The sequence below is a fragment of the Thamnophis sirtalis genome, unplaced genomic scaffold (genome assembly GCF_051295495.1).
Source record: "Thamnophis sirtalis isolate CommonGarterSnake01/CBP01778 unplaced genomic scaffold, rThaSir2_p1.2 scaffold_11, whole genome shotgun sequence".
NCBI lineage: Eukaryota > Metazoa > Chordata > Lepidosauria > Squamata > Natricidae > Thamnophis > Thamnophis sirtalis.
The window spans coordinates 53,958,548-53,985,189 of NW_028261391.1; the positions used below are offsets into that span (position 1 = coordinate 53,958,548).

At 34.1% G+C, this 26,642-nt stretch overlaps 1 protein-coding gene across 2 annotated transcripts; it reads left to right on the forward strand.

Moving 5' to 3' along the window:
- SMC3 (structural maintenance of chromosomes 3) lies at positions 1–26,642 on the forward strand. Of its 2 annotated transcripts, XR_015698063.1 has the most exons (30): positions 1–90; positions 2,307–2,382; positions 3,898–3,936; positions 4,207–4,274; positions 5,042–5,113; positions 5,251–5,330; positions 6,361–6,439; positions 7,170–7,287; positions 8,332–8,507; positions 8,681–8,761; positions 9,434–9,598; positions 9,948–10,069; positions 11,839–12,052; positions 13,221–13,324; positions 14,536–14,635; positions 15,740–15,900; positions 16,368–16,509; positions 16,861–17,011; positions 17,407–17,559; positions 19,129–19,280; positions 19,488–19,646; positions 20,280–20,387; positions 21,203–21,311; positions 21,753–22,000; positions 22,091–22,303; positions 22,616–22,807; positions 23,243–23,420; positions 24,585–24,665; positions 25,500–25,606; positions 26,205–26,223. XR_015698063.1 is itself a non-coding variant. In XM_087725820.1 (29 exons), exons 1-29 carry the CDS (start codon positions 76–78, stop codon positions 26,274–26,276), a joined length of 3,654 nt encoding a protein of 1,217 aa, XP_087581946.1. In that variant the 5' UTR covers positions 1–75; the 3' UTR covers positions 26,277–26,642. The 2 variants fall into 2 exon arrangements, 1 of the variants encoding a protein (XP_087581946.1); XM_087725820.1 differs by lacking the exon at positions 24,585–24,665 and having other exon boundaries at positions 26,205–26,642.

Sequence of the window (26,642 nt, forward strand, 5' to 3'; positions counted from 1 at the left end):
CGTGCCGCCATTTTGTGCGCGACTTGAGCGGTGGGCGCTTCTCGGTGAGAAAGGGAGGCCTCCGCCGTTGCCGCGATGTATATTAAGCAGGTACTCCGCACCGGGCGTAGAATTTATGGCGTAGCGGTTTATTTTCTTTGGGAAATGGAAAGGAAGAGCCAGACAGACCTGAATGAGAAGGGTACTTGGAGAGAGGGTGCCGGAGTTGGGTTGAGGCGTGAGGGAAAGGAGCGGTGCTTGATGGCTCTGGGCTCCAGCAGGAGCAGAAAGGATATGCAGGCCGCGATCGATGCCTAGTTTTTGCCCCGGAGAGTCTTGTATTTCAGTGGCAGATCAGAAGAGAGGTGACCCATCTTCGGGCCCTTGGGGGGTGGGTGCATAGGGCTGACCCTGACGGGCTGCTGTCTTCCTTGGCACGATGATGGGGGGACAAGAAGGGGGAGGCGGCCGTTGTTCGCTGACGTAAAATGAATGGGTCAGGAAGAAATAAGCGAAAATAAGTTTGTGGGCCGGTTCTGGAGAAATGGTAATGGAGAGTTGCAAAGATTGCAGGAGAAATTTGACTGTTCGTGAGACAGAATTCCGACGGGTGGTTCTTTGCCCCCCACCCCAACAAGCCTCAGTGCATCGTACTTGGCTGGTTTGAGGTGTGTTGCTGCATCCTGAGGAACTTTCAGTACACTGCGTGTACATCCAAATGGTTGGGTGCAGACAACCGTGTAGTCGCTAGATCGGTGTTTCTCAATCTTGACAACTCCCAGAATTCGTAGTCATGTCTGGTTGGGGAATTCTGGGAATGGACATCCTCACATCTTAAAACTTGTTAAGGTTGAAAAACACTGCTCTAAATCGGTCTGTTGATTAAGGATTGTAGTTGGCATAGTGTAAATAAGATTAGAGTAAGACTGAGCTGGAATGACATTTGTGGCATACTAGCTAGAAAGCGTCGCAAGTGGCAAGTGTATTGTTCTTAGGTTAGCAGACAATGTTGGCTGTGACACAATTATAACAAGGCTGGTAACTGAATTAAACCTTTTCATATTAGTAAAACTGCTATGTGCAAGTCTTGATTAATCAAAGCCATGACAGACAGTGGCGGTCAGTACCTGCAGGCCCATCTGGCATATTGAAGATTGCAACTTGGAATGTAAGAAGAGTACTTGGTGCAAAGTATAAAATAAATGAATTTGAATTAAAGGAAACGTGTGTCTGAGAAGATTGGAAAGATGTAATATGTTTGAAGAAGATAGGCTGATCTTGTAGAATACAAATTATAGAGTCCATGCTGGGAGATGAAGCTATAGTTTTAATTGTTGTTATTGCTAGTTGCAAAATTGTGTCTGACCCATCGAGATCCCATGGACAACATTCCTCCAGGCCTTCCTGTCCTCTACCGGGAGTCCATTTAAGCTCACGCCCACTGTTCAGTGACTCCATCCAACCACCTCATTTTCTGTCGTCCCATTCTTCTTTTGCCCTCAGTCTTTCCTAGCATTAGGCTCTTCTCCAGTGAGTCCTTCCTTCTAATTCGGTGGCCAAGTATTTGAATTTCATCTTCAGGATCTGGCCTTCTAAAGAACTGTCAGGGTTGATCTCCTCTAGGACTGACTGGTTTGATCGCCTTGCAGTCCAAGAGAATCGCAGGAGTCTTTTCCAGCACTCTAGTTCAAGGGCCTCAATTCTTTGATTTTAGTTTTAATTATAGTTTTAATTATGAAAGGATTAAAATATTGGTCAGAAAGTAAGACTAAAGTGAAAGTCAGAAAATATGCCTTGTATCATCTAAGTTGTGTCAATTAGGGACTAATATTGCAAGTTATGCCCCAGTTTGTGGTGATAATAGAAGAACTAGTGAGGTGTTTTAGGACAATTGTGCAATACTCTGGAATGAATCTGTTTTGGGGTAAAATGTTTGTTAGAAGAGATAAATAAGTGGCTAGGAACAAGATAAAAGAATGTAGAAAAATGATAGGGCCATCTAAAATCCCACGAATAAAAATTATAATCATTGATTGTTTTTAAAAAGATGTTTCATATATGTGGTGCAGACAAGGTAAAGGGCATAGCACTTTTCTTTTCTATATTAAAATTGCTGCATTATTAGCTAAAATTTAGGTGATCTTCAACAAACATTACCTAGATTGTATGTTGCAATATGGAATATTGATCTGTGTGTGGTAAAACAAAAGGTACAACAAGCATGAATATGTACTGAATGAACAACATTTTAGTTCAAAATCTGCAAGTTGATTGATACATGATTTAATCTGTTCCTTACTTTAAAAAAGTAATTCTGCTTCTTTCAGGTAATTATCCAGGGATTTAGAAGTTACAGAGATCAAACAATTGTAGATCCCTTCAGTTCAAAACATAATGTCATTGGTAAGTTCCCTACTACAAAGGATATATATATATATACAACACAAATGTAACAAAGGCAACAGTAAAAATATTGGGTTTCTGTCTGGATGGTCTCTTGTGACGAGCCGATAGACAGAGAATGGACGCAGTAGACTTCCTCCCACATTTGGGCATACCAGGGGTTGTGACACTAAATAGATAGATAGATGATAGATAGATAGATAGATAGATAGATAGATAGATAGATAGATAGATAGATAGATAGATGATAGATAGATAGATAGATAGATAGATGATAGATAGATAGATAGATAGATAGATAGATAGATAGATAGATGATAGATAGATAGATAGATAGATAGATAGATAGATGATAGATAGATTAGATTAGATAGATAATGTAAATACTACTGAACATTTCGGAATATTTTTGTACAGCAAAACTTCAAAATGTTTTGCAACATTTTGTTCTTAGTGTGAGCCACCCACTATACTTTTGGAGTTGGACGGTATCTAAATGGAATAAATAAAAAATATTATGCAACTAATATAGGTAATCCTTGACTTTAGTTTGAGGATTTACTTCATTTAGTGACCATTCGTAGTTAACAATGGCACTAAAAAAAGTGACTTATAACTGTTTTCACTCTTATGACAAGTGCAGTTTCCCCATAGCCATATGATCAAAATTCAGACACTTGACAACCAACATATTTATGATAGTTGTAGTGTCCTGGGGTCATGTGATTGCTGTTTGCTACCTTCTGATAAGCACAGTCAATTGACAAGTCAGATTCATTTAACCACCATGTTTACTATCTTAGCAACTGCAATGTTTCACTTAACAACTGTGGCAAGAAAAGTTGTCAAATGGGGCAAAACACAATTAACAAATGTGTCACTTAACAACAGAAATTTTGGGCTCAATTGGGGTTGTAATTATGGAATGCATTAAAAGGAAAATGGAATCTTTCCACTATAGCCTTGTGAGAGGTAAAATTCTTGTTTCTTTAATCTTTCTATAGACTATATTTATATTTCATTCAAAACATATAGTTAAGACATCAGGAAGTACCTGAGGCTCCTGTGCCAAAGCATTTCCAAAGTTTGGAAAAATCATAAGTCAAATGCTATATTGCTAACAAATCTTATGGGAATCACTTTCCTCCTTTTAAGCAGCTTGTTTTCCAGGGTTGTTACATAATGACATGGTCTGAATGGAGGTGTGTCACTGTGATACAGATAGGATAAAATTAAAATTTGAGACTATCCATATGGTTTAAAAATATTATAAAATGAAAACAAATAAAAATACTTTTGTGAAAGTTACTTTTCTTTTTTATGCACTTTGGTACAAAGTGTCTGGTTGATTTTAATTGTAGGTGGTCAGTTGGTAATTGATTCTATTTTACAATTTTATTTTCATATATATAATTTTATATAAAACTATAGATCTTTATCTTCTGACTCCAGTTTAAAATATTCTTATAATGAATTGACATCAACATTTATATAATTGTTATTGTTTCTTTTTAGTGGGCAGAAATGGTTCCGGAAAAAGCAACTTTTTCTACGGTAAGAAAAAGCTTCCAAATTTGCACTAAATGATACTCCAATTTGTATTAAAGATATGCAGATAATATTGTGCATGACAGCTATATACATTTTTTTTTAAAGCAGCACAATATCTTAGACAAATTTTGTAGTATGAATACATCTATATAAAGGCTAAGTACTTTTACATAATCTGTAATACCTTCTATAATACTGTATAAAATAAATGTTTAGGAAGTTCAGTATTAAAATTCATACTACAAATTAAATTATTATATTTCTTTATTACAGCAATTCAGTTTGTCCTCAGTGATGAATTCAGTCATCTTCGTCCTGAGCAAAGGCTGGCTTTGTTGCATGTAAGCAAACAGCTGACTGATAATTACTAAAATAATTTGTTTTAATTGTATGTATTGAAACCATACATATATTGCAGTGTAAACTCCAGTGAATTGCCATGATTTAAAAATCCTTAATAAATTGAATCATTCCAGAGATCTCTCAATTAGAATTGAAGAAATACTTGTGTGAATTTATTTTGCTTTGTCCTGACTTTTGGGATGAATTATGTAATTATTAGGAAGAAAAAGGAGCCAAGGGATACATTCTGGAAAAATCTGTTGAGGTTTGGAGCCAAATGATGCTAGAGTGCCATTCCTCTTTCCTCCATATAAATCTTTCGATGTAATTGCTTATATATTTTTCTAATCACATCCCTTCTTTTTTACTTTTCCCCTTCTCTCACTATTTATATTAGTCTGGATTTTTTTTTTAACCCATATTTTCACTCCCTAATATTTTGGCTTTTCAAAACATATTCCCAATAGCAAAAATAGACTCTTTCCTCCTAAAATACTGCGAGAACTGGGACTGATATCGTAAAATATCTTAACATTATTTTATAATGTAATTATTTTTAATTAGCATAATAGTTATACTAATTTAGTGAAGGAAAAATATAAAATTTAAGTCATTTGCATTATTTTTTTATTACACAGACAGTATTTCTATTTTCTAGGAAGAGTAGAATTTATACCTACATAAACTTTGAAGACTAGGATACCAAAACGTTGTATAAAATAAAATATTTTAAAAATTGGAAAACTTAAATATACATATATTTTAGGAAGGCACAGGACCTCGGGTTATCTCTGCTTTTGTGGAAATTATTTTTGACAACTCAGACAACAGATTACCAGTAAGTTAAATATTTTAATTTTTATTTTATAAATCCTCTTGGTTTTTTAAAATTTAAATTAAAAGGAAAATATCATTAATTATTTGACCAAAAATTATATCCAGGAAATTAATATTTGCATTCTATCTTATTTTAAGATTGATAAGGAAGAGGTATCTCTTCGCAGAGTCATTGGAGCTAAAAAAGACCAATATTTCTTAGACAAAAAAATGGTGACGTAAGTGGCAGTTTTATTTTATGAAAGCAATTTGATTTTTGCATGAAACTGTTCTATATAAAATTTTAAATTAGTATACAAAGTAACTATTTTGAATATTTTCATTTTTCATATTTATAGCAATAGCAGACTTATATACCCCTTCACAGTGTTTTACAATCCTCTCTAAGCGGTTTATAGAGTCAGTGTATTGCCCCCAAAAATCTGGGTCCTCATTTTACCGACCTCGGAAGGGTAGAAAGCTGAGTCAATCTTGACCAGTGAGAATTGAACTACTGGCAGTGGACAGAATTAGCCTGCAGTACTGCATTCTAACCACTGCACAACCATGGCTCATATTTATATTCATTACAAATCTCTTAATTTATCAAGTTCAATCTTTTTCAACGTCTACCTGTATGAAATTTTTAAAACATTTGGATTTAAATTGGTAATTTTAACTTTAAAATAAAATAAATTTTAAAATAAATTCTATATTTATGATATAGAAATATCTTTGCAGATAGTTAGTTATCCCTCTTCCTGCTGGCTCAGTATTTAGCTATTTAGAAAAACTGACTGCTGCAGTCTCGTGTTTCTTCTTTAATAAAAAATAAATATAAATATATATGAATAAATATTTTGGGCTGGTTTGAAAAAGCTTTGAAATACTGTATCTTGAACAGTAGTGGTGAGAATGTCACCATTAGAGCTACATTACTTCTATTCCTATTGGAATTAATAATAACAAAAGGCCATAGAGAAAAAAGGACTCTCACCCGTTATTGTTTTCCATTTGATTATTGTGTTCTGGCTACTCATTCCCCTACTATAGATCTGAAGTAGGAATTGAATTTAAGTTTTGATTTAAATTTTATAACAATATTCTACTTGGTGATACTGGAAAAAAACTGAATAATGCAATTTCAAAAATAACAAATATTAAGCAAAGTATTTTTATGAATTAATAGAAGGACATTGGTTATTTAAATGCTTTTATGCTACTTTTATGCTACAATATTTATAAAATTGATTTAAAATTTACTTCTAGGAAAAATGATGTCATGAACCTCCTTGAAAGTGCTGGATTTTCTCGCAGCAATCCCTATTATATTGTTAAGCAAGGAAAGGTATGACAATATCTACTAACTTATTTTTCAAAAAGAAAAGTTCATAACTTTCAAAGCAAAACTTTCAAAATTGTACAAAACAGGTTTATCTTCCATGAAAATATCAATCAATCCATTAACAGTTTGAAATTAATAGAATAGCAGTTAGACTTATATGCCGCTTCATAGGGCTTTCAGCCCTCTCTAAGCGGTTTACAGAGTCAGCATATTGCCCCCAACAACAATCCGGGTCCTCATTTTACCCACCTCAGAAGGATGGAAGGCTGAGTCAACCCTGAGCCGGTGAGATTTGAACTGCAGAACTGCAGTCAGCTGAAGTAGCCTGCAGTGCTGCATTTAACCACTGCGCCACCTCGGCTCTTAAACAAATCGTTTATAGTACATGGATTGGTTGTAATAATGTTTATTAGAGATAGCAAAAGTATTGAATATAAGACTTGCACTGATCATTATTAAATGATAGCTATATTCTGTATGGAATAGCCTGATGAACTCTAATTGCATCAAACCACACAATAAAAATATTTGAGAATGAAGACTAATGAAGTTTAAATCGGAAAAATTGAGGGAGGATTGTCTTCCAGGTATCATATTCCCATTTTCACTATAGCAGCATGACTAGTCTGAACAGAATTATAAGCAATAAAATCACATATTAATGTCTCATATTAGTCATCAGTGCATTACCTGTTTACTTTCTATAAAAACTGAAAGAAAATGTTGTTCCTAGATCAATCAGATGGCCACAGCTCCTGATTCTCAGAGATTAAAATTGCTAAGAGAAGTAGCTGGAACTAGAGTATATGATGAACGTAAAGAAGAGAGTATTTCCTTGATGAAGGAGACAGGTAACAATTTTGATCTGAATTTCCATAATTCAGTTTATTGATATTCCACACATTTTTATTTTACTATTTTGGGAGGATTGCAGTTACATAGGTGTCAATGCAGATTCTCAGTCATTCAAGGTTTTGCTTTTCATCCAAGAAGCTTTTTCTTAAAAAGCAAGTGTGCTTTGGTGCACTTAAAAATAGGATTTAAAACAAACTGATATTTTTAACATCTGAAAATTATTTCCCTTGTATTATATTCGTATTCATTGCTCCTACATGGAAAAATAACAGTTAAAAACTGGATTTACATATATTTTATAAAGCACTGATGTTAATTGTTCAACCTGGATTAGATTTACAACCATTCATTTAATGATCACGAAATCTTACAATGACACTGGAAAAAAAAGGGATTTATGACTGGTTCTCAGTGTTTATCTGGTCAAAATACAAGTGCTTGGCAATTGGCATGTATTTACATTGGTTGCAGCATCTGGAGGTCACATATTTCCATTTGCGACCTTCCCAGAGGACTTATAACAAGCAAAGTCAATGGGGGACAGTAAGATTTGCTTAATTTGTGTGAATCTCTTAATCATGATAATTTGCTTAAATGACCACACAAAAGTACGGTTGGGTGTGACTCACTTAACAACTGCATTGCTTAGCCAACTCTGGCTCTGAGTCGAGAACTATGTAAACTGCAGCTATTGTCTCAAACAATGCAATGGCTGTGGGATGAACTGTCTAATAGAAACCAAATTAAATAAATGTTTATCTTGGGGAAAATGTTTTTGTTCATAAATATATTTAAGATATATTTAGATTATTTTTCCATACATAGGTAAATTATTATTAAAACACGACCTCACCATTCAGTAAAACATTGAGAACAAAATAGGAATATATGTAGTTCAGTATTGGAATAAAGTATTCCAGGCATATTGCCCTTAAAAGGATTCAGTTTGATTGCATTCCATATCAATTGATGTTCCCAGAAAGTATTAAAAGGCTATTAATAACCCTCTTATTTAATTTGTTTCTGAATGACTTTTAAAGAAGGGAAAAGGGAGAAAATAAATGAGCTGTTGAAGTATATTGAAGAGCGATTACATACACTGGAAGAAGAGAAGGAAGAACTAGCGCAATATCAAAAATGGGATAAAATGAGGAGAGCACTGGAATATACCATTTATAATCAAGAACTAAATGAAACCAGAGCTAAACTTGATGAAGTAAGTCACTATTTTGGCTATGTGTTAAAATAAATACCAATTTTCCCTTTCCCCCCATAACTAGTATTATAGTTATACTTTATGCAATATGCATGTATGTATGCAATATGCAAGTAGTAGTAGTATTATATTACCAACAGTATACCAAAGGTTAATTTACTGTATGTTTTCAGCTTTCAGCCAAACGAGAAACAAGTGGAGAAAAATCTAGGCAATTAAGAGATGCACAACAGGATGCTCGAGATAAAATGGAGGTAAAAATTCACATAACATATTCCTAACTGTAAGAAAGGTAAAATATTTTATGTATGGCACTACAGAGATATTTTGAGTATTTGAGTATTTGAAAATTTATTTATAGGCCGCCCTTTTCCCTGGGGGGACTCAGGGCGGCTTACAACTCAAAGGGAGGGGGATACAAACAATAACACATAAGAACAATACATAATTAAAAATAGAACACAACATTCATACCATTCGGGTGGGGGTGAGTTACATTCTTTAACCCCAGGCCTGACGGGATAGCCAGATTTTAAGGGCTGTGCGGAAGGTCTGGAGGGTGGTGAGGGTGCGAATCTCCACGGGGAGATCGTTCCAAAGGGTCGGAGCTACTACCGAGAAGGCTCTCCTCCGCGTAGTTGCCAGTCGACACTGACTGGCAGATGGATATATCTGAAAGGGGAGTGAGATTGCACTGGAATACAGAAAGAATTAATAAATGAATAAATAGGTTGTCTATAAGACAAATAGGAGTTCATATTTTCATTTATGTGCTATAGTGCATGTAATGATAACATCAGCAATAAACTTGCAAAAATTAATCCCCATATGAATCTCCATGGTTAAATCTTGTTATGTAGATATTGAGAATTGCTATATATTTTTTGCCTAGTATTTATTAATATCATGTTATTACTGGTATGTAGGAAATTGAAAGACAAGTCCGTGAACTGAAAACAAAGATTTCAGCTATGAAAGAAGAGAAGGAGCAACTCAGTGCTGAGCGACAAGAACAGATAAAACAAAGGACCAAGTTAGAGCTTAAAGCAAAAGATTTGCAAGATGAACTTGCTGGAAATAGTGAACAACGGGTAAGAGTCCCATAGTGAAAGAACTTTCTTGAGGTTTTTTTTAATTTCTGCTATTTATCAAAAGAATATCAATTGAAGCACTCATTTTTTCATGTTCTTCTGGAAAAGCTTGCCCAAGGATTACAGTGTTCAGTGTTCAAAATCATTTCCTGAAAATGAATGATAGCTGACAATCCTGACTGCTCTGTTATCAGGATTGTATTAATGTTCCTTTGAACATTTATGCATCAAAAACAGGAAGTTTCTAAACACCTTTCATACTATATGTTAAAATTATTAAAACTATTATTTTTATCATAATGCAAACATGGCTTTACATACTTCTGACTCATGTTACATTTATTTTCAGAAAAGACTGTTGAAGGAGAGACAGAAACTTCTTGAAAAAATTGAAGAAAAGCAGAAAGAATTGGCAGAAACAGAACCCAAGTTCAATAGTGTAAAAGAAAGAGAAGAACGAGGAATTGCCAGGTGTGAAATAGCTAATCTGAAAAAAAATTAGAAACAGCTCTCCATACCCAATGTTTGAGTCTAAAAAACATTAGAATATCTGTTACTTCAAAATGAAGGCAAATACCATTTTTCTTGGTACTTTGTTTTGGAAATTTTCTTTCTTTTTTGAATACAGGTGAAACTCGAAAAATTAGAATATCGTGAAAAAGTTCATTTATTTCAGTAATGCAACTTAAAAGGTGAAACTAATATATGAGATAAGACTCATTACATGCAAAGCAAGATAGTTCAAGCGTGATTTGTCATAATTGTGATGATTATGGCGTACAGCTCATGAAAACCCCAAATCCACCATCTCAGAAAATTAGAATATTACATGCAATCAATAAAACAAGGATTGTACATAGAACAATATCGGACCTCTGAAAAGTATAAGCATGCATATGTATTCAGTCCTTGGTTTGGGTCCCTTTTGCAGCAATTACTGCCTCAATGCGGCGTGGCATGGAAGCTATCAGCTGTGGCATTGCTGAGGTGTTGGCCTTCAGCTCTTCTGCAATGAGAGTAACTTTTGCCAAAAGCACCAAAAAATGGTTCAATGACCGTGGGATTACTATGCTTGATTGGCCTCTCCATTCTTCTTCCATACTCTGGGTCCTTGGTTTCCAAATGAGATGCAAAAGTTGCTCTCATCAGAAAAGAGGACTTTGGACCACTGAGCAACAGGACTTTGGATCACTGTGCTTCATTAAGACCAGGGTCAACACAGCCGTCTATCAGGAGATTTTGGAGCACTTCATGCTTCCTTCCGCAGACAAGTTTTATGGGGATGCTGACTTCATTTTCCAGCTGCCCACACTGCCAAAAGCACCAAAACCTGGTTCAATGACTGCGGGATTACTGTGCTTGATTGGCCAGCAAACTCGCCTGACCTGAACCCCATAGAGAATCTATTGGGCATTGCCAAGAGAAAGATGAGAGACGAGATTGAACAATGTAGAAGAGCTGAAGGCCGCTATTGAAGCATCCTTGTCTTCCATAACACCTCAGCAGTGCCACAGGCTGATAGCTTCCATGCCACGCCACATTGAGGCAGTAATTGCTGCAAAAGGGACCCAAACCAAGTACTGAGTACATATGCATGCTTACACTTCTCAGAGGTCTGATATTGTTCTATGTACAATCCTTGTTGTATTGATTGCATGTAATATTCTAATTTTCTGAGATGGTGGATTTGGGGTTTTCATGAACTGTAAGCCATAATCATCACAATTATGACAAATCACAGTTTGAACTATCTTGCTTTGCATGTAATGAGTCTTATCTCATATTAGTTTCACCTTTTAAGTTACATTACTGAAATAAATGAACTTTTGCATGATATTCTAATTTTTCAAGTTTCACCTGTATATGGGTGTTAATTTTTCCATAGCCATGCTGATTTTGCAATCTAGCCCTATCTTTTCTGTATTATGACTCTTAACAATATATTGTTTACCTGGAAGGCAGAAAAAGCAAAACAAACACCAAACTGTAAATTTCAGTCAGTACACATTCCCTATCCTATTCTATGTCTTTATTACATTACGTGTCCTATAATTTATACATGCAGGAAATTATAAGTGTAAATTTTAGAATTAAACAAAAACTAATCATGGCACATTCATCTTGCATTTATTTTTCTGAAGAGTTATACAGTTTAAGAAAATGAATTCATATAATGATAGCATTGTTAAATTTGAATATATTTTAGCTATGATCTAATAGTTTTAATTATTTTTGAACAGACTAGCACAGGCTACCCAGGAGAGAACTGATCTTTATGCAAAACAAGGTCGAGGAAGTCAATTTACCTCTAAAGAAGAAAGAGATAAATGGATTAAGAAAGAACTCAGATCCTTAGATCAAGCTATCAATGACAAGAAAAGGCAGATTGCTGCTATACATAAGGATTTGGAAGATACAGAGGCTAACAAAGAGAAAAACCTGGAACAGTACAGTGTAAGTATGAGCTCATTGACATAATTTAGTTTGATTCATGTATTTCATATATATATTATATTATATTATATTATATATATGTGTGTATATATATATGTATATATATATGTGTATGTATGTATGTATGTATGTGTGTGTATATATATATATATATATATATATATATATATATATATATATATATATATATATATATACATACATACATACATACATACATACATACATATATATATTTCATATATATTTCATATATATATATAAAAAATGATGGGTGAGCTCTTGGAAACTACACTTCTAGGTATAATATCTAAACTGTGCCTACCTAAATCTTATACTTGTTCACAAACATAATGCTAAGCAAAGATGATAATGATTGTATGTTGAAGTTATTAAGTCCAAGTTTTCACATTATTCATAGATTCTTTTTATAAAAGAAAAGTTCATCACACTCATACTATATCTCAGATGGTTAAATAATCCATTAATAAGGGTGAAGAGAAGTGCAAAACTATAGTGATGCAAGAGTACTCCGTGCATTTACATAGAAACAGAAATATATACATACATGCGCACACAGATTGTTCTTCAATCACTGTAATTGCTGAAATTCTTTACTGGGTTGCCTTATTTTCTTCAGTAAATCTTAATGTGAGTTGTTGGATTTCTTGTGAAAATGTATGGCTTCAACCACATAGCCTGATACTTCTATTTACAGAGTAAAGATCACATTTCATTTGTGATAATTTATAGATATTCCTTGTATTCAATTGCGGCCTTCATGATCTTTCACTGACCATCACCTTTGAATTGTTCTTTTTTGTTTTCTACGGTAAAAATCGTGGTAATTGTACTTTTACTCATAGGACCATTTTTAACATATAACTCAGGTGATAAAGCTACAACATTAACAGCATGATCCATTCTTTCTCCATTCCAGCTGCAGCATCACTTAATAAATATGAGTGTGTTATCTTGTATAATTATTTGCATTCATCTACACTAAAAACAAATTTAAATTGCTTGTTTGTTTATATTGTTTATCAAATACTGAAAGGAAATTCATTGAATTCCAAACTTTTTTGTAAAGTTGATGCTACTTAATAAAATGTGTTAAAATTAGTAAAAATTGTGAAATGTATTTAAAACATTTTCTTATGTACATTAGAAATTGGATCAAGATCTCAATGAAGTGAAAGCTCGTGTTGAAGAATTGGACAGAAAATATTATGAAGTCAAAAACAAAAAAGATGAGCTACAAAGTGAAAGAAAGTTAGTAATTTATTGAAGCTTTACATTCTTACTTAGGTTTGTATGAATATGCATGGGTAAATTTCCCTATTTTAAATATATATTCTTATGAAGATTTCATCTTAGGGTGCTTAGCGTGAGCATCTAGAGTAGGACTGTCAGACTCGCGGCCTGTGAGCCAGATGTGTCACGCGCTAGCCACACCCAAGCCTGGTTTAGCAAAGGGGGGAAAAAATCCTGATACGTCACGAGACGCAACCTTGACGCAGCAAATTTGACACTCCTGATCTAAAGGTTTCCTCCCAAAACCCTTGGATATGATTGTTCTAAAAATTGTTTCAAATTGTAATTAAGTGGGTTGAAAACAATTGCAATAACCATTTAATAAGGTTTAATTAAGCTTACATTTAAATTATATTTAGCTTTTGTCCTTGCACTGTCCATTTTTGAACATGTCCCTCAGCAGGCAACTCAAAGAGCAAACACATCCCTTAGTTTGTGTTTTATTATCCTACTGGTAGACGGAAATAAAATTTCCCATTAAATCTGCAGTTGTGCTATTGTACTGCAGACTAATTTAAGGGATCGCAAGAATTTGTGTAATTCCCATCCTCATGATTCATGCAATGTAATATATTCAAATAATGGTTTCACTGGATACTTGTAATAGCTATGTTGTAATCTATGTATAACATAAAACTGCTCTGGCTTGTCCAGCAGAAGCAGGGAAAAGTTTAATAGCAATCCAACTTTTTTGTATTGGGCGTGCCAAATGAAAAGCTGAAAGTGTCAGAACTGGCCTTAACGTGAATAAAATTGGAAATCTGTAGGCTTGTCCAACCCAAGCAAATTCTGCTAAGAATCTTGCTTTATAGAAAAATACTGCTACTATCCCTTTTGCAACAAATTTGTTCTTACGGTGTTGTGATTCACAGTTTGAGGGCCACTAACCTAATGTGTTTTACCAATTTATTTCTACTATAACGGGATCAAATTAAACTTCTTGAGGTTATACTTTACTTTCCAAAAGCTGAAAATTGTTATAAAAAAATAGAATTAGGTGGTTCACAGAAAATAATTTGGCTGTTTGGGGGAAGAGAAGAATGTTTTGTTATGAGAGAATTCAAATCAAGGTATTCTGTTTTGAAATTCTGCATAGCACATTAATTATTATATTTATAATGCCTTTTTAAAAAGACATTAATTTGGCTATCTCTGAAAATATTTTTCAGTTATTTGTGGAGAGAAGAGAATGCAGAACAGCAAGCTCTTGCTGCAAAGAGAGAGGATTTGGAAAAGAAACAACAACTTCTTAGAGCAGCAACAGGAAAGGTAGATAATGATCATAATTAATGGTGTTTTGCTTAAAGACTTACATTGTAAATCATACAGTTCTTATGCTTTAGGCTTCTTAATATTTTATGGGGCATAGTAGAATGGTAGGAGACTTGAAAGAAAAAAAATAAGAATACAGCATTTCAAGCTAAACACTTTAAATAAAGTTACTTTCATGGTTTATCAGAATTTTATTTCTTTTTAAAATAGCACCATACACCAAACATTTATTTAATCTATATAAGTTCCCATAGCAATAGCTTTACAAATTTATTTATTTATATAAATGATGAAGTTACTCTCTATCTTATAATGTGCAGAAAAAACACTACACATTATTACAATTGTACACAGGTACATATAAAATAACAGCAAATCTGAAGACGTATTTTGTTTTCTGCTATAGACAAGATAATTAAGTTTGTGGGGAAGGGTTCTATGAAACATAAAAGGGTTAATGTAGTGGCCCAGCAGGAGCCGTTGGAGCTGCCACCAGACTCCAACAGCAAGGGGCCCTATGAATCGGCTTTGGAGGATGTGGAGGACTCTGGACAGGGTTCCGACTCCGAGCAGGGCACAGAGAGGCTGGTTGGCCACCAGGAGGCGCCTGAGCCTTGGACCAGTGGGGAGGAGACAAGGGAGTGTGATCCGGATGTCAGCAGTGGGGAGGAGCCAAGGGAGTTGTTCCTAGATGCCCGGCACCAGAGACCTAATAGGCGTAAGGAACAATTACGCAATTACAGAAGGTAATTGCACTCAACTGGTGGTAATTAGGCTCCTCTCTAGACTATAAAAGGAATGCTTGTGCACACACCCCTTTTGCAGAAGTCAACGCAGGAACTAATGTTGGAGAACATTATTGTGAGCTTGGCAGGCTGGATTGCTGCCACGGCTTATCTGTGCTGGATTGCTGCCCAAGCTTGTCTGTGCCCATTTGCTGCCAAGGACCTGTCTGTCTGTTAATTAAATGCCGTAACTTATCTTTGGCTCGGAGTGTGTGTTGGTGTGGGACGAGAGGGGTCAGAACAATTAATGACATTGAACATAGACAATTTCCACAGAATATAGGTTTTACAATTAATTCTATTTTATTATAAACAGGCTATTCTAAATGGCATTGATAGCATAAACAAGGTTCTGGAGCACTTTCGTCGTAAAGGCATTAATCAACACGTTTTGAATGGCTATCATGGAATAGTGATGAATAACTTTGAATGTGAGCCTGCCTTCTACACCTGTGTTGAAGTTACTGCAGGAAATAGGTATAGTTATCACTAGTTATTTTTTAAGAGTGTTTTTGTGTTGCCCTTACACTGGTAAGTTAAGATTATTTTTTGAAGCAATTATAGGCTTCAAGTAAATGTTGCTATCAACATATTAGACAGTTCAGTATAGTGATTAAGGTGGTCGATCAAAAGAGATTCTGATTCAGTCTTCCCTTCGGCATGGAAACTTTGGACTGGTTCCTTCCCCTCATCCCTAATCAGTTTTGAGTTATCAGGCAGCTGATAAACCATCTGGTTGTATCATATATTGATAGCTTTACTGTAAGAACCAGGCAAACAAAGCACAAAAACATAATAATAGCTTTGTAAGCACTTAAGAGAAATAACAAAAGTTGTCTGACTCAATTATATAAGTTTCTCCACCTTTTTATGGTTATCTTTGACATACTAGGCTGTCATAGTTAAAATAAACCTTGATTCATTTTCTTTAACTTTTATGACAGGTTGTTTTATCACATTGTAGATTCTGATGAAGTTAGTACTAAAATACTAATGGAGTTCAATAAAATGAATCTACCAGGGGAGGTGACTTTTCTTCCTCTGAACAAACTGGATGTTAGAGACACTGCATATCCTGAAACAAATGTAAGTTTGTTTTGATGTAAATTATTTACTACCGTAGTAGTTGAGTTATATAAGTACAATATTTCGATATTAAGATAGCTGCAAATAAATAGAATGAATAAAAATATAAGTAGGGTAGGCTCTGGATTGCCTCCTTCTGTATGTTGTGATTCTGAATAGCCTAAACTCATGATATTTCCTTTGATTTAACTGTCTCATAATTAGTATTATTTGTATTTTGCATTTCAATGCTTTTTATTCCTTGTAATGGTTCTCTGTTAGATCATACAGTATTTAATCTGCATCTTTTAAATCTAAGAAATTCTACTGGTTTGCAAATTTTTAAGCTATTTGGCTTGGTTATTTTTTCAGGATGCCATTCCAATGATCAGTAAACTGAGGTACAATCCAAGATTTGATAAAGCCTTTAAACATGTTTTTGGAAAGACTCTTATTTGTCGAAGTATGGAAGTATCTACACAGCTGGCCAGAGCTTTTACTATGGATTGTATTACTTTGGAAGGTATGATTGGTTACAGTTTGATTTATGATGTAAATACATATTTCAGTTTGCTTTGATTTGCCCAACACAATATTAAATTCAGTGTACCAGGATTTCCAATTTAACCATGAGTTTTATGTTTGCTAATGTCATAATTTCTGTATTCAGAAAAGTTACAATAATATTTCACTACTTCTTGTATAACTGATTTAATTGATTTTGAGGCTGGCTTGTTTAAACATTGTCTGCATAAACTACAGTTCTCAGTTCTCATCAGATAACAATCTGAATCTGCTGAAAGTAAATTCTGGTAACTTGTGCATGTAACTCATTATGTTCTGACAGGCCAATTGTTTCATGTACAGACCAGTTTGAAAACTATTTTTTATTCAACAGAACATCATTTTTTGTTGTAGGTGATCAAGTCAGTCACAGAGGGGCTTTAACTGGAGGTTATTATGATACAAGAAAATCTAGACTTGAACTCCAAAAAGATGTTAGGAAAGCAGAAGAGGAACTTGGAGAACTTGAAGCAAAACTCAATGAAAATCTACGTAGAAACATTGAAAATATCCTTCATAGATTACTTGCTTCCTTGTCTGAGATGTGCTGTATATGAGAAGTTGACTTGGATATGAGGAAAGCATCCTTAGTGTTACTGGTATACTTCTATGTATGTGAATGCGTGTGTACATCTGTACCTCAACCATTGTCTGGAAATTCAAAAGAGATATTCTGTTGTTGAGCTGAGGATCAAGGTTACTTGGCCTGGAAAAGAACTTGAAGCTGATGTTATAAAAGCAGGTGGCAGTTCTTCATTTCACTAGAATTGTGCATACCCTTTAAAAGAGATGCTTTGAAATATATACATTTTTGACTCACTAAACCAGATGTGACTTTTTTCGGGCTTCATGGGAGGGAGGAGACAAGTCAAATAGCTTTATGCAAACATACAGAATTTCTGGGAGTAGCTCTGTGAGCCTAAAAAAAAAGATAAGAATGTTTTAACTCCCCAAACAGATATTTTTATTTATTATTTATTAAATTTCTATACTACCCATCTCTCCGAAGTAATACATGCTTCATATGTGTTCTGTGCATGTATATTTAGAAACACCTCTCTTAACAGTGACATTCACTTTTGCTATTTTCTAATCTCAGAAAATTAATTTTGAATGTTGGCTAGAATTCATTCTTCTTTTTCAAAAGAGAGAAAATTTCTGGTTTTTACAAATTATCGTATTTTTTTGCTCCATAAGACACAATTTCCCCCCCCCCCCGCCAAGTGGATGGAAATGTCTGTGTCTTATGGAGAGAATATTGCATCACAGATCATGAAGTGTATTACCGGTGCAAGTCCTTTGGTGAATAGCAGCCGAGCTGCTGCTGCAGGGTCATTTTACAGTGCTGAACGCCACCTCTTCTGTCTTGATCATTGCCCGCCTCTTCTGTCTCTTTTCCGCAGTGCAGGAATCAATAGGCAGAGTTGGCACATGAAAGGATACCTATCTGGTCCTCTCCACCTGATATTTTTTTCTTGTTTTCATCCTCTAAACCTAGGTGCATCTTATAGTCAGGTGCATCTTTTAGTGCGAAAAATATGGTATATGTTCTTTCCATGGAGCATATAATATCAGTTTTAAATGGTCAGGGCTAGTGTTATATTTGTGTGATAATTGCCCCTGCCCTAAAATACATTTTTAGCTCTGAAAGTGTAAGCAACTTTAAGCTTTCTTGCTTTCTGAAAAAAAGCTATCTATTATTCTAGCAAACTTTCAGACTTTGGTTGTGTTTGGTTGGTCATCATAGCCAGATAATGATGTGGTAGTGATGATAATAATTATTTTCTATTTTACTTTATTATATATTGGAATTATTTTCTGCCATTCAGAATCCTAACAAGTAGGTAAAGAAATAAATAGTCTGCAATTGGTTGGTTAAGTTAAATAGATGATATGATTACTCATCTATCATTTTAAGCAAATTAGAATTTTTATTATATTATAACATTTAACTTATTTCTTCTACAATGATGTAAATGAGAAGTTTTATTGAAACTTAGAACCATTTTAGCATATTGGGTTATACATAATCCATCACTTTAAGAATGGACAGAATTTTTCCTTAGCACATTGCATGAATTAATAATGAAATTGATCAACTGATGAATCAAATGCAGCAGATAGAAACACAGCAAAGAAAATTCAAGGCTTCCAGAGACAGCATTTTGTCAGAGATGAAGATGCTGAAAGAGAAGAGACAGCAGTCAGAAAAAACATTTATGCCTAAGGTACAGAATATCTGAGAATGTTTTCCATTTGGGAGGCATTTGCTCTAATTTTAGTTGTAGAATTCAAAGACAAAGAATGGGGTTAATGTTAAGTGGTTTCAAAAGAAGAAGCAAGTGATGGAAGAAAAACCAATAGCTACAAAATTAATTGAATCAGGAGGTTCCTTTCATGAATGAATAATTATACTTGGTTTAATTTCATTTTAGCAACGCAGTTTACAAAGTTTAGAGGCAAGTTTACATGCTATGGAATCAACCCGAGAATCATTAAAAGCAGAACTGGGAACAGATCTGTTGTCTCAACTTAGCTTAGAGGACCAAAAACGAGTTGATGCACTTAATGATGAAATCCGACAGCTACAGCAAGTAAGCACGTTCATGTTTCAGAATGATGTTCGAGAGTTATTAAATTAAAAAATAACAATTTGTTTATATTTCCATAAGTAACCTAAGTATTTATTTATAGCAGCTATATAGGCATATTTTGTCTATGAACAGCTATAATGACTGGGCTTACAAATATTTTGTAAGCCAGAATATGATAAACAAGCTTAGCATGTTGTCTGACTCCAAAGTTGGGTTTTCTTCATAATTCAGTGTCTGAATGTCAGTTATGGCTTAGTCGGAAAACCATTGTTAAGCAAACCATGGCCTAGTGTGATGTATCAACCCCAGTACATGTGTATTAATATTCTTCTCATCTTAAGACTAAGAATTACTTCTTGTAGCATTCTGATAGTTTTAAGTTCACACATCTTAAAATTAATGAGGTTGACAAACACTGAGTAGGTGGTTAGCTTGTCTGTTGTTGAGAAGGTCCTGATTGTAATATAAACCAGATGCATTTCATATGAAGTGGTGGAGCGGTTTAGGAAGTTTCTGTGAAAGATTTCATTGTAATTTAAAAATCCGTATTACTTAATCTTGGAAATATTGTACAAATTTAATTTTCTTGTACAAATTGAAATATTTTACAAATTGATATTTCTTGCTTTATAGGAAAACAGACAGCTTTTGAATGAGAGGATCAAGCTGGAAGGCATCATCACTAGAGTTGAAACCTACCTCAATGAAAATTTAAGGAAACGTTTAGACCAAGTGGAGCAGGTAGGATACTTTATTTTTTTAATCCGTTTTTTTAAAACAAATCTTGATTTCAACATAATGGCTCTGTTAGATATCATTATTATGAGAAAGGGGAGTAAATCTGTTTCTAAGAAAATTCTGTTTCCTCTTTAAGATATGACTCACTTGCCTATTTGAAACTTCCCTGAAATGTGCCAACTATCTTCTGAGTGAACTCCTAACTTGAGTGGGGGGGAAATGTAAAGGCAAAAAAGAAAAAAAATCCTTTTGTGGCATCTGGGCAGATTTTTTTTAATAAGTGATTTTTACTATTGCCCAAGAATTATTGTTAAACTCAAGATAGCAGCTCATTAGAAAAATAATTTATAATAAAAGCATACTTTGAAAAAAGATTTTTTTCATTACTGAGCCTTCATTCCCACAAATCTACTGAATTTAACTACATACATGGTGACTGCTACAAGAATGCCACCCAAACTCCTTATTGAAAAATGTGTACAGGCCTTTCTGCAGAACAATGGCTAATTAAGGTCTGGGACTGTGCCTTGATATCCAAAATCATTTTATATTTAAAAAGTAATCTAACAGAATTTAATTCAACTTAGAAACTTTTCTTTCAAGATTTTGTGAAAAAGTTGATTAAATCATGTTACAAATCATATTATGAATTAAAAAATTAAATGCAGGAATTATTTCAGGCAGTCACAAGGAATCAATATTGAGTTGAAAGCACAAAAACATTCCAATTTGTGATTTTGTACATATTGTTAGAATGTAATTTCTAGTCATCCTGAAGATTGGAACTTTGGAATGTAAATGTTAACTCTGTCTTTCAGGAGCTCAACGAACTGAGAGAGACAGAAGGTGGCACTGTTCTTACAGCCACAACATCTGAACTTGAGGCAATCAACAAACGAGTAAAGGATACATTGGCACGATCAGATGGTTGGTAATCTTATTTAAGCAAAGAAAGTAATAGTTTGTTTTCTTAAAACATACATGTATGTTGTTAGGACAAAAATAAAGCACAAATAATAAAAAATAGAGTGAGGACAACCTAAGTGTTATAAATTTTTCTTCAAACAGATTTACGTCATATTTACGTAAATATATTACAAATGTTTTAGAATGATTCAACAGAATACTATTTATCCTTATTTTATAGTTTATTCCTTTGTTTTTGACCTAAATGCTGCCATTTTTTAGACCGAATGTTTCTTCTGGTGATTTTCATGGGTGTAGGTATGCTGGTCTTGTTGTATTCGGGTCTTTTCCATATATTTCCATATATATATATGCTACACACACACAGTCATACATACATACATACATACATACATACATACATACATACATACATACATACATACTTTTTTATTTTAATAGACCTGGACAATTCAACTGATAAAACAGAAGCTGGGATAAAAGAACTTCAGAAGAGCATGGAACGTTGGAAGAATATGGAGAAAGAACACATGGATGCTATTAATCATGACACAAAAGAACTTGAAAAGATGACAAACAGGCAAGGTATGCTTCTGAAGAAAAAAGAAGAATGTATGAAGAAAATCAGAGAACTGGGCTCTCTTCCCCAAGAAGCATTTGAAAAATACCAGACTTTGAGCCTAAAGCAGGTAACAAATGTCTCTAGTTTTAATGATCAGAGATGATAGATGTTAGGTAATATCATACATTTATAATTTTTTTTAAACTCTTTTATGCAGCTCTTTCGCAAACTGGAACAGTGCAACACAGAATTGAAAAAATATAGCCACGTTAATAAAAAAGCCCTCGATCAATTTGTGAACTTTTCAGAACAGAAAGAAAAGTTGATAAAACGTCAGGAAGAGTTAGATAGGGGCTACAAATCCATCATGGAATTGATGAATGTCCTTGAACTCAGAAAATATGAAGCTATCCAGCTGACTTTCAAACAGGTATCCCTTGACAATAGTCTAACATATAGAACATGCATGTTCTTTGGAATTAAACACCTTAATGTTATTAGCTTCTTTTCTTGATCTCTGAAATATAAGTGGTTTTGTAGTCATTTTAACTTCCTTCCAAAGAAAGGGATTTAGTTGTAAAATGCTTAAAAATATATTGTTATGTTAAATGTTAGGGAATAAACAAGTTTTATATAAACATTATAACTTGATAACTATCAAAACTATATTTGTTGAAAGAGGTCATTTAGTCAATACCTCATTCTTTTATTGTTTGTCATTCTTGAATTTTGTTTCATCAAGGTGTCAAAGAACTTCAGTGAAGTGTTTCAGAAGCTGGTACCTGGGGGCAAAGCAACACTTGTGATGAAGAAAGGTGATGTGGAAGGCAGTCAGTCTCAAGATGAAGGTGAAGGCAGTGCTGAGAGTGAAAAGGGATCAGGATCTCAAAGCAGTGTTCCATCCGTAGATCAGTTCACTGGAGTTGGAATTAGGGTAAAGCAAGACTATTTTCAGTTGGCCTTTAATTATTGCTAAGTCAGTTGCTGATAATATTTAAGAGAATGTCTCCAATTGTTTCTCTCCACCCAGCATGTCTATTAAATATTGTCATTTTGCAGGACCAAGGAAGCATGTTTTCTCTGTTGCAGTCTCCACCCTCTGGTATAGCATTTTGCTCTGTCAGTCTCTCAGGGTTCTGGAAAGCTCTTAATGTGGTTTTCATCCCCCAGACCTGGGGTTAATGTATTGGGGACGGTGGGTGTCTGTTTTTTATTATTACTTGTGTCATTTTTTAGCTCATTTTAATCTTCGTGGCTTTAGGTTTTATATATTTTTATTGATTGGGAAGGTTGTATTGTAGCTCCCCTTTGCACTTAGAGAGCCTCAGTAAATATAATCAATAAACTAATTTTTCTGCTGTTTCTTCAGGTGTCCTTTACTGGGAAACAAGGTGAAATGAGAGAAATGCAGCAGCTTTCTGGTGGACAGAAATCCTTAGTGGCTCTTGCCTTGATTTTTGCAATCCAGAAATGTGATCCTGCTCCATTTTACCTCTTTGATGAAATTGATCAAGCCCTGGATGCCCAGCATAGGAAGGCTGTTTCAGGTACAGATACGGATATAGAGTTTCAGATCAGTCTCTTGTGCATATGAGTCTTTTGTGTGTACTTGCTCCTTTCTATGAATTTTTTCTCTTATTTGTGTTACTAAAACAAAATTAATATGTGATACCGAGCACACCTTTACGGAGAGCATTAAGATGTATGTTCAGCTTGTTTGTCCTATTAGCCTATTTCACTTAAAAAATTAGTTTGAAACATTCTTAAATAAAAGCATTTGGCACAAAATCTTGATGTCAATGGCAGAATGTCAGCTTTCATGTAATCTCTGCTAAAATGAACTGTGTAACGATAGTTCATATCATTTTACTAGGAAGTTTTTAATAAAATTGCTTGTGGCTACTTCTGAATATAGCTTAAATAATTTATTAATGTATATATGAGGTTTATAACTATTCTCCAGGTACACAGTTATGAAATGCTGCAGTACTTTTTTGATAATAATTGTACACTTTACAGTAACACTTAAGGGGAATGCTTGTCCTTTGGAAGGATCTTCACAAGTGCCCTTCATATATGCATGAGTATAGTTGATAGATGGTACAATCAGATAAGAGAAGCAGGAATCCTCAGTGTCTTAACAATCAGAGAAACTTAAGCAGGACCCACCCTAATGAATCAAGCAGTTAAAAGTGACTGCAGGACGTTTATACCTTCAGACTTGCACTATTCATGTCAGCCCAGGTAAACCAGACTGCAAACACTACAAGATGAACTAATTCTACTTTATTGTAAGGCTACATTAACAGAATCTTGCAATCTGAAGGTACAAACTTCCTGCCATTGCGTTTAACCACTTGATCCATTAGGGTGAGACTTTTCTCAGTTTCTTTCTGTGATTACTTAGCAGTTGTGGGCTCTTGTCTGATTGTGGCCTATGCAGCATTTCTTTCTTCAAGGCCACTAATGCATTCCATTACATGCCTAATTTTCTTCCTCTGAGCATGAAGCCACTTGGGACTCCTACATCTCTTGTCAGATTGTTTCCGAGGCATCATCTGTTCTCCTACTTTCCCAAGGTTGTTCATACATTTCATTATACATAAAGATAAATTTTTTTACTGTACAACACTAGTCTAAAGTGCATTCAGTATAAAAAAGGGGAAACTAAACAAATATTCTCTTTTTATTCTTTGTTTCATTGATTACAGATCCTGGATTAAATTATCAATATCTTTATAGAAATCATTTATAATGAAGGAGTACTAAAATGCTGTGCTCAGAATTATCAGGTTCTGTATTGATTAGTGGTTTTAAAGCGTCAGCAATATTTTATGCCTCATATACAGTATATTAGAAAAGTATAAATTACTATCTTTAGATCTTTCTTTAGTAGAAAAGATGCAAGGTTTTCTTGCTTGCTTGCTTGCTCTTTTCCCCCTTTTTGTGTAAAAATATTTGAAATCACTAAAACATGGTGGTGTAAAGTCAAATCTTTGAACTGAATGATCTCCATTCTCTTTGGCACATCATAAAACACTTAAGTATCTTATGTTACTTTTGACATTTAAATTTGTCAAGAAATTCTAACCATAACCAGACTGCTGAAACTCTATCAGCCAAGTCATATAAAGTACCAAACCACACACTGGTACGGTCTTGAAAGACTGATGTGACATGGAACTTTATATCCCACTGGTAGCATTGCATCTTCAGTCATATGAGAGCCAGCTGTTGGATCAAAAAGTAACTAAGCTTTAGTTGATGACTGAGACTACTGCAGATGTTTTGTTTGTTAAAAGTTTTAGATTATGTACAAATGGGCACTGTATTTTAACTAGTTGTTACATTTTTTGCCGCTTATCTTGCTATGGGGCTACTCTAGGCGACTTACAATAATAAAAAGTAAGAAAAATGAAAAGGCATGTAAACAGAACGTAAGTAAAATAATAGAACAATAAAGTAAAAAATGATGAACACAACGAAAATAAATACATTAATATGATAACCAAAAGGATGGATGGGTGGACAGTAGAGAGCAGGGGGAGGGATAAGGTGGAGTCTGCCATCAATAATCTAGCTTCCACCTCCAGTTTACTTCATTTATTTATTTCAATCTATTTCAGATATGATCATGGAATTAGCAGAACACGCTCAATTCATCACCACAACATTCAGACCCGAACTGCTTGAATCTGCTGATAAGTTCTATGGTGTAAAATTCAGAAATAAGGTGTGCAGCTTAAACTGTACAGTGTGAATATTATTGTATGCTGGTTAACATTAGTTATTAAGTTCACAGTATGTGTTTATTTGTGTCTCAAATTAAGTATTTGTAGTTGCTATTTTTTCTTGATTTAAAGACTAAAATTCGCTTAGATTTCAGCTTGATTTAATTAACTTAAGAACATGATGCGAACTGATAAGTTATACTAAACAGTCATCAAACATTTCAGTATGATGTTACATTTAGATCAAATATGTATACTCATTTTTCTAGACTTTTTAAACTACAAGCATACTAATATATCAATTAACAAATCATGATGTCAAAATTACAGTGCATATATTATGTCACAGAATATGGTCCCATGATTAGTGCAAAACTCTTCATAGGAATGGACTATGGAAGAGATAGACATGACTTCTTGATAGTCATAGCCATTTACATTTGTATTTTTAAAACAAGGGCTGTATTAAGCAATTTATTATTTGTGCAGAAATAATATTGTACATACAAGGACTCTGACAACCAAATGAATTATTCACTAATGCTAATTATTAATTGAATTTTTCCAATTAATAATTGTCATATCATTTTTGCTTATTAGGTAAGCCACATTGATGTGATCACTGCAGAGATGGCCAAAGATTTTGTGGAAGATGATACTACTCATGGCTAGGTGGACAACTGCCAATCTGTTAAGAAAATGTAATATTTTAACCAACATTGAGCAATTGTATAAATCTAAATATGCAGTCACTGTTCAACAGCTTTTAATATACCTATTAGACCATTTCATAATAATTTCTTTGGTGTTCTCTGTATGTACATGTGTTGTTGTATTCGTTTATAAAGTATCTGTTTTATATATGTAGCTTGAAAATATATTCTCTGCAGATTTTTTGTAAACTGTTTTTCTTGTTTAAATATGTCTATTGCCAACTTCAGTTCTTGCTTTCTAGTGGTGCTCTGTTATATTGCCTCACATGATTTTTTTTTTAAAAAAACCAGCTTCAATAAAATAATTGTTTTTAATGCTATATAA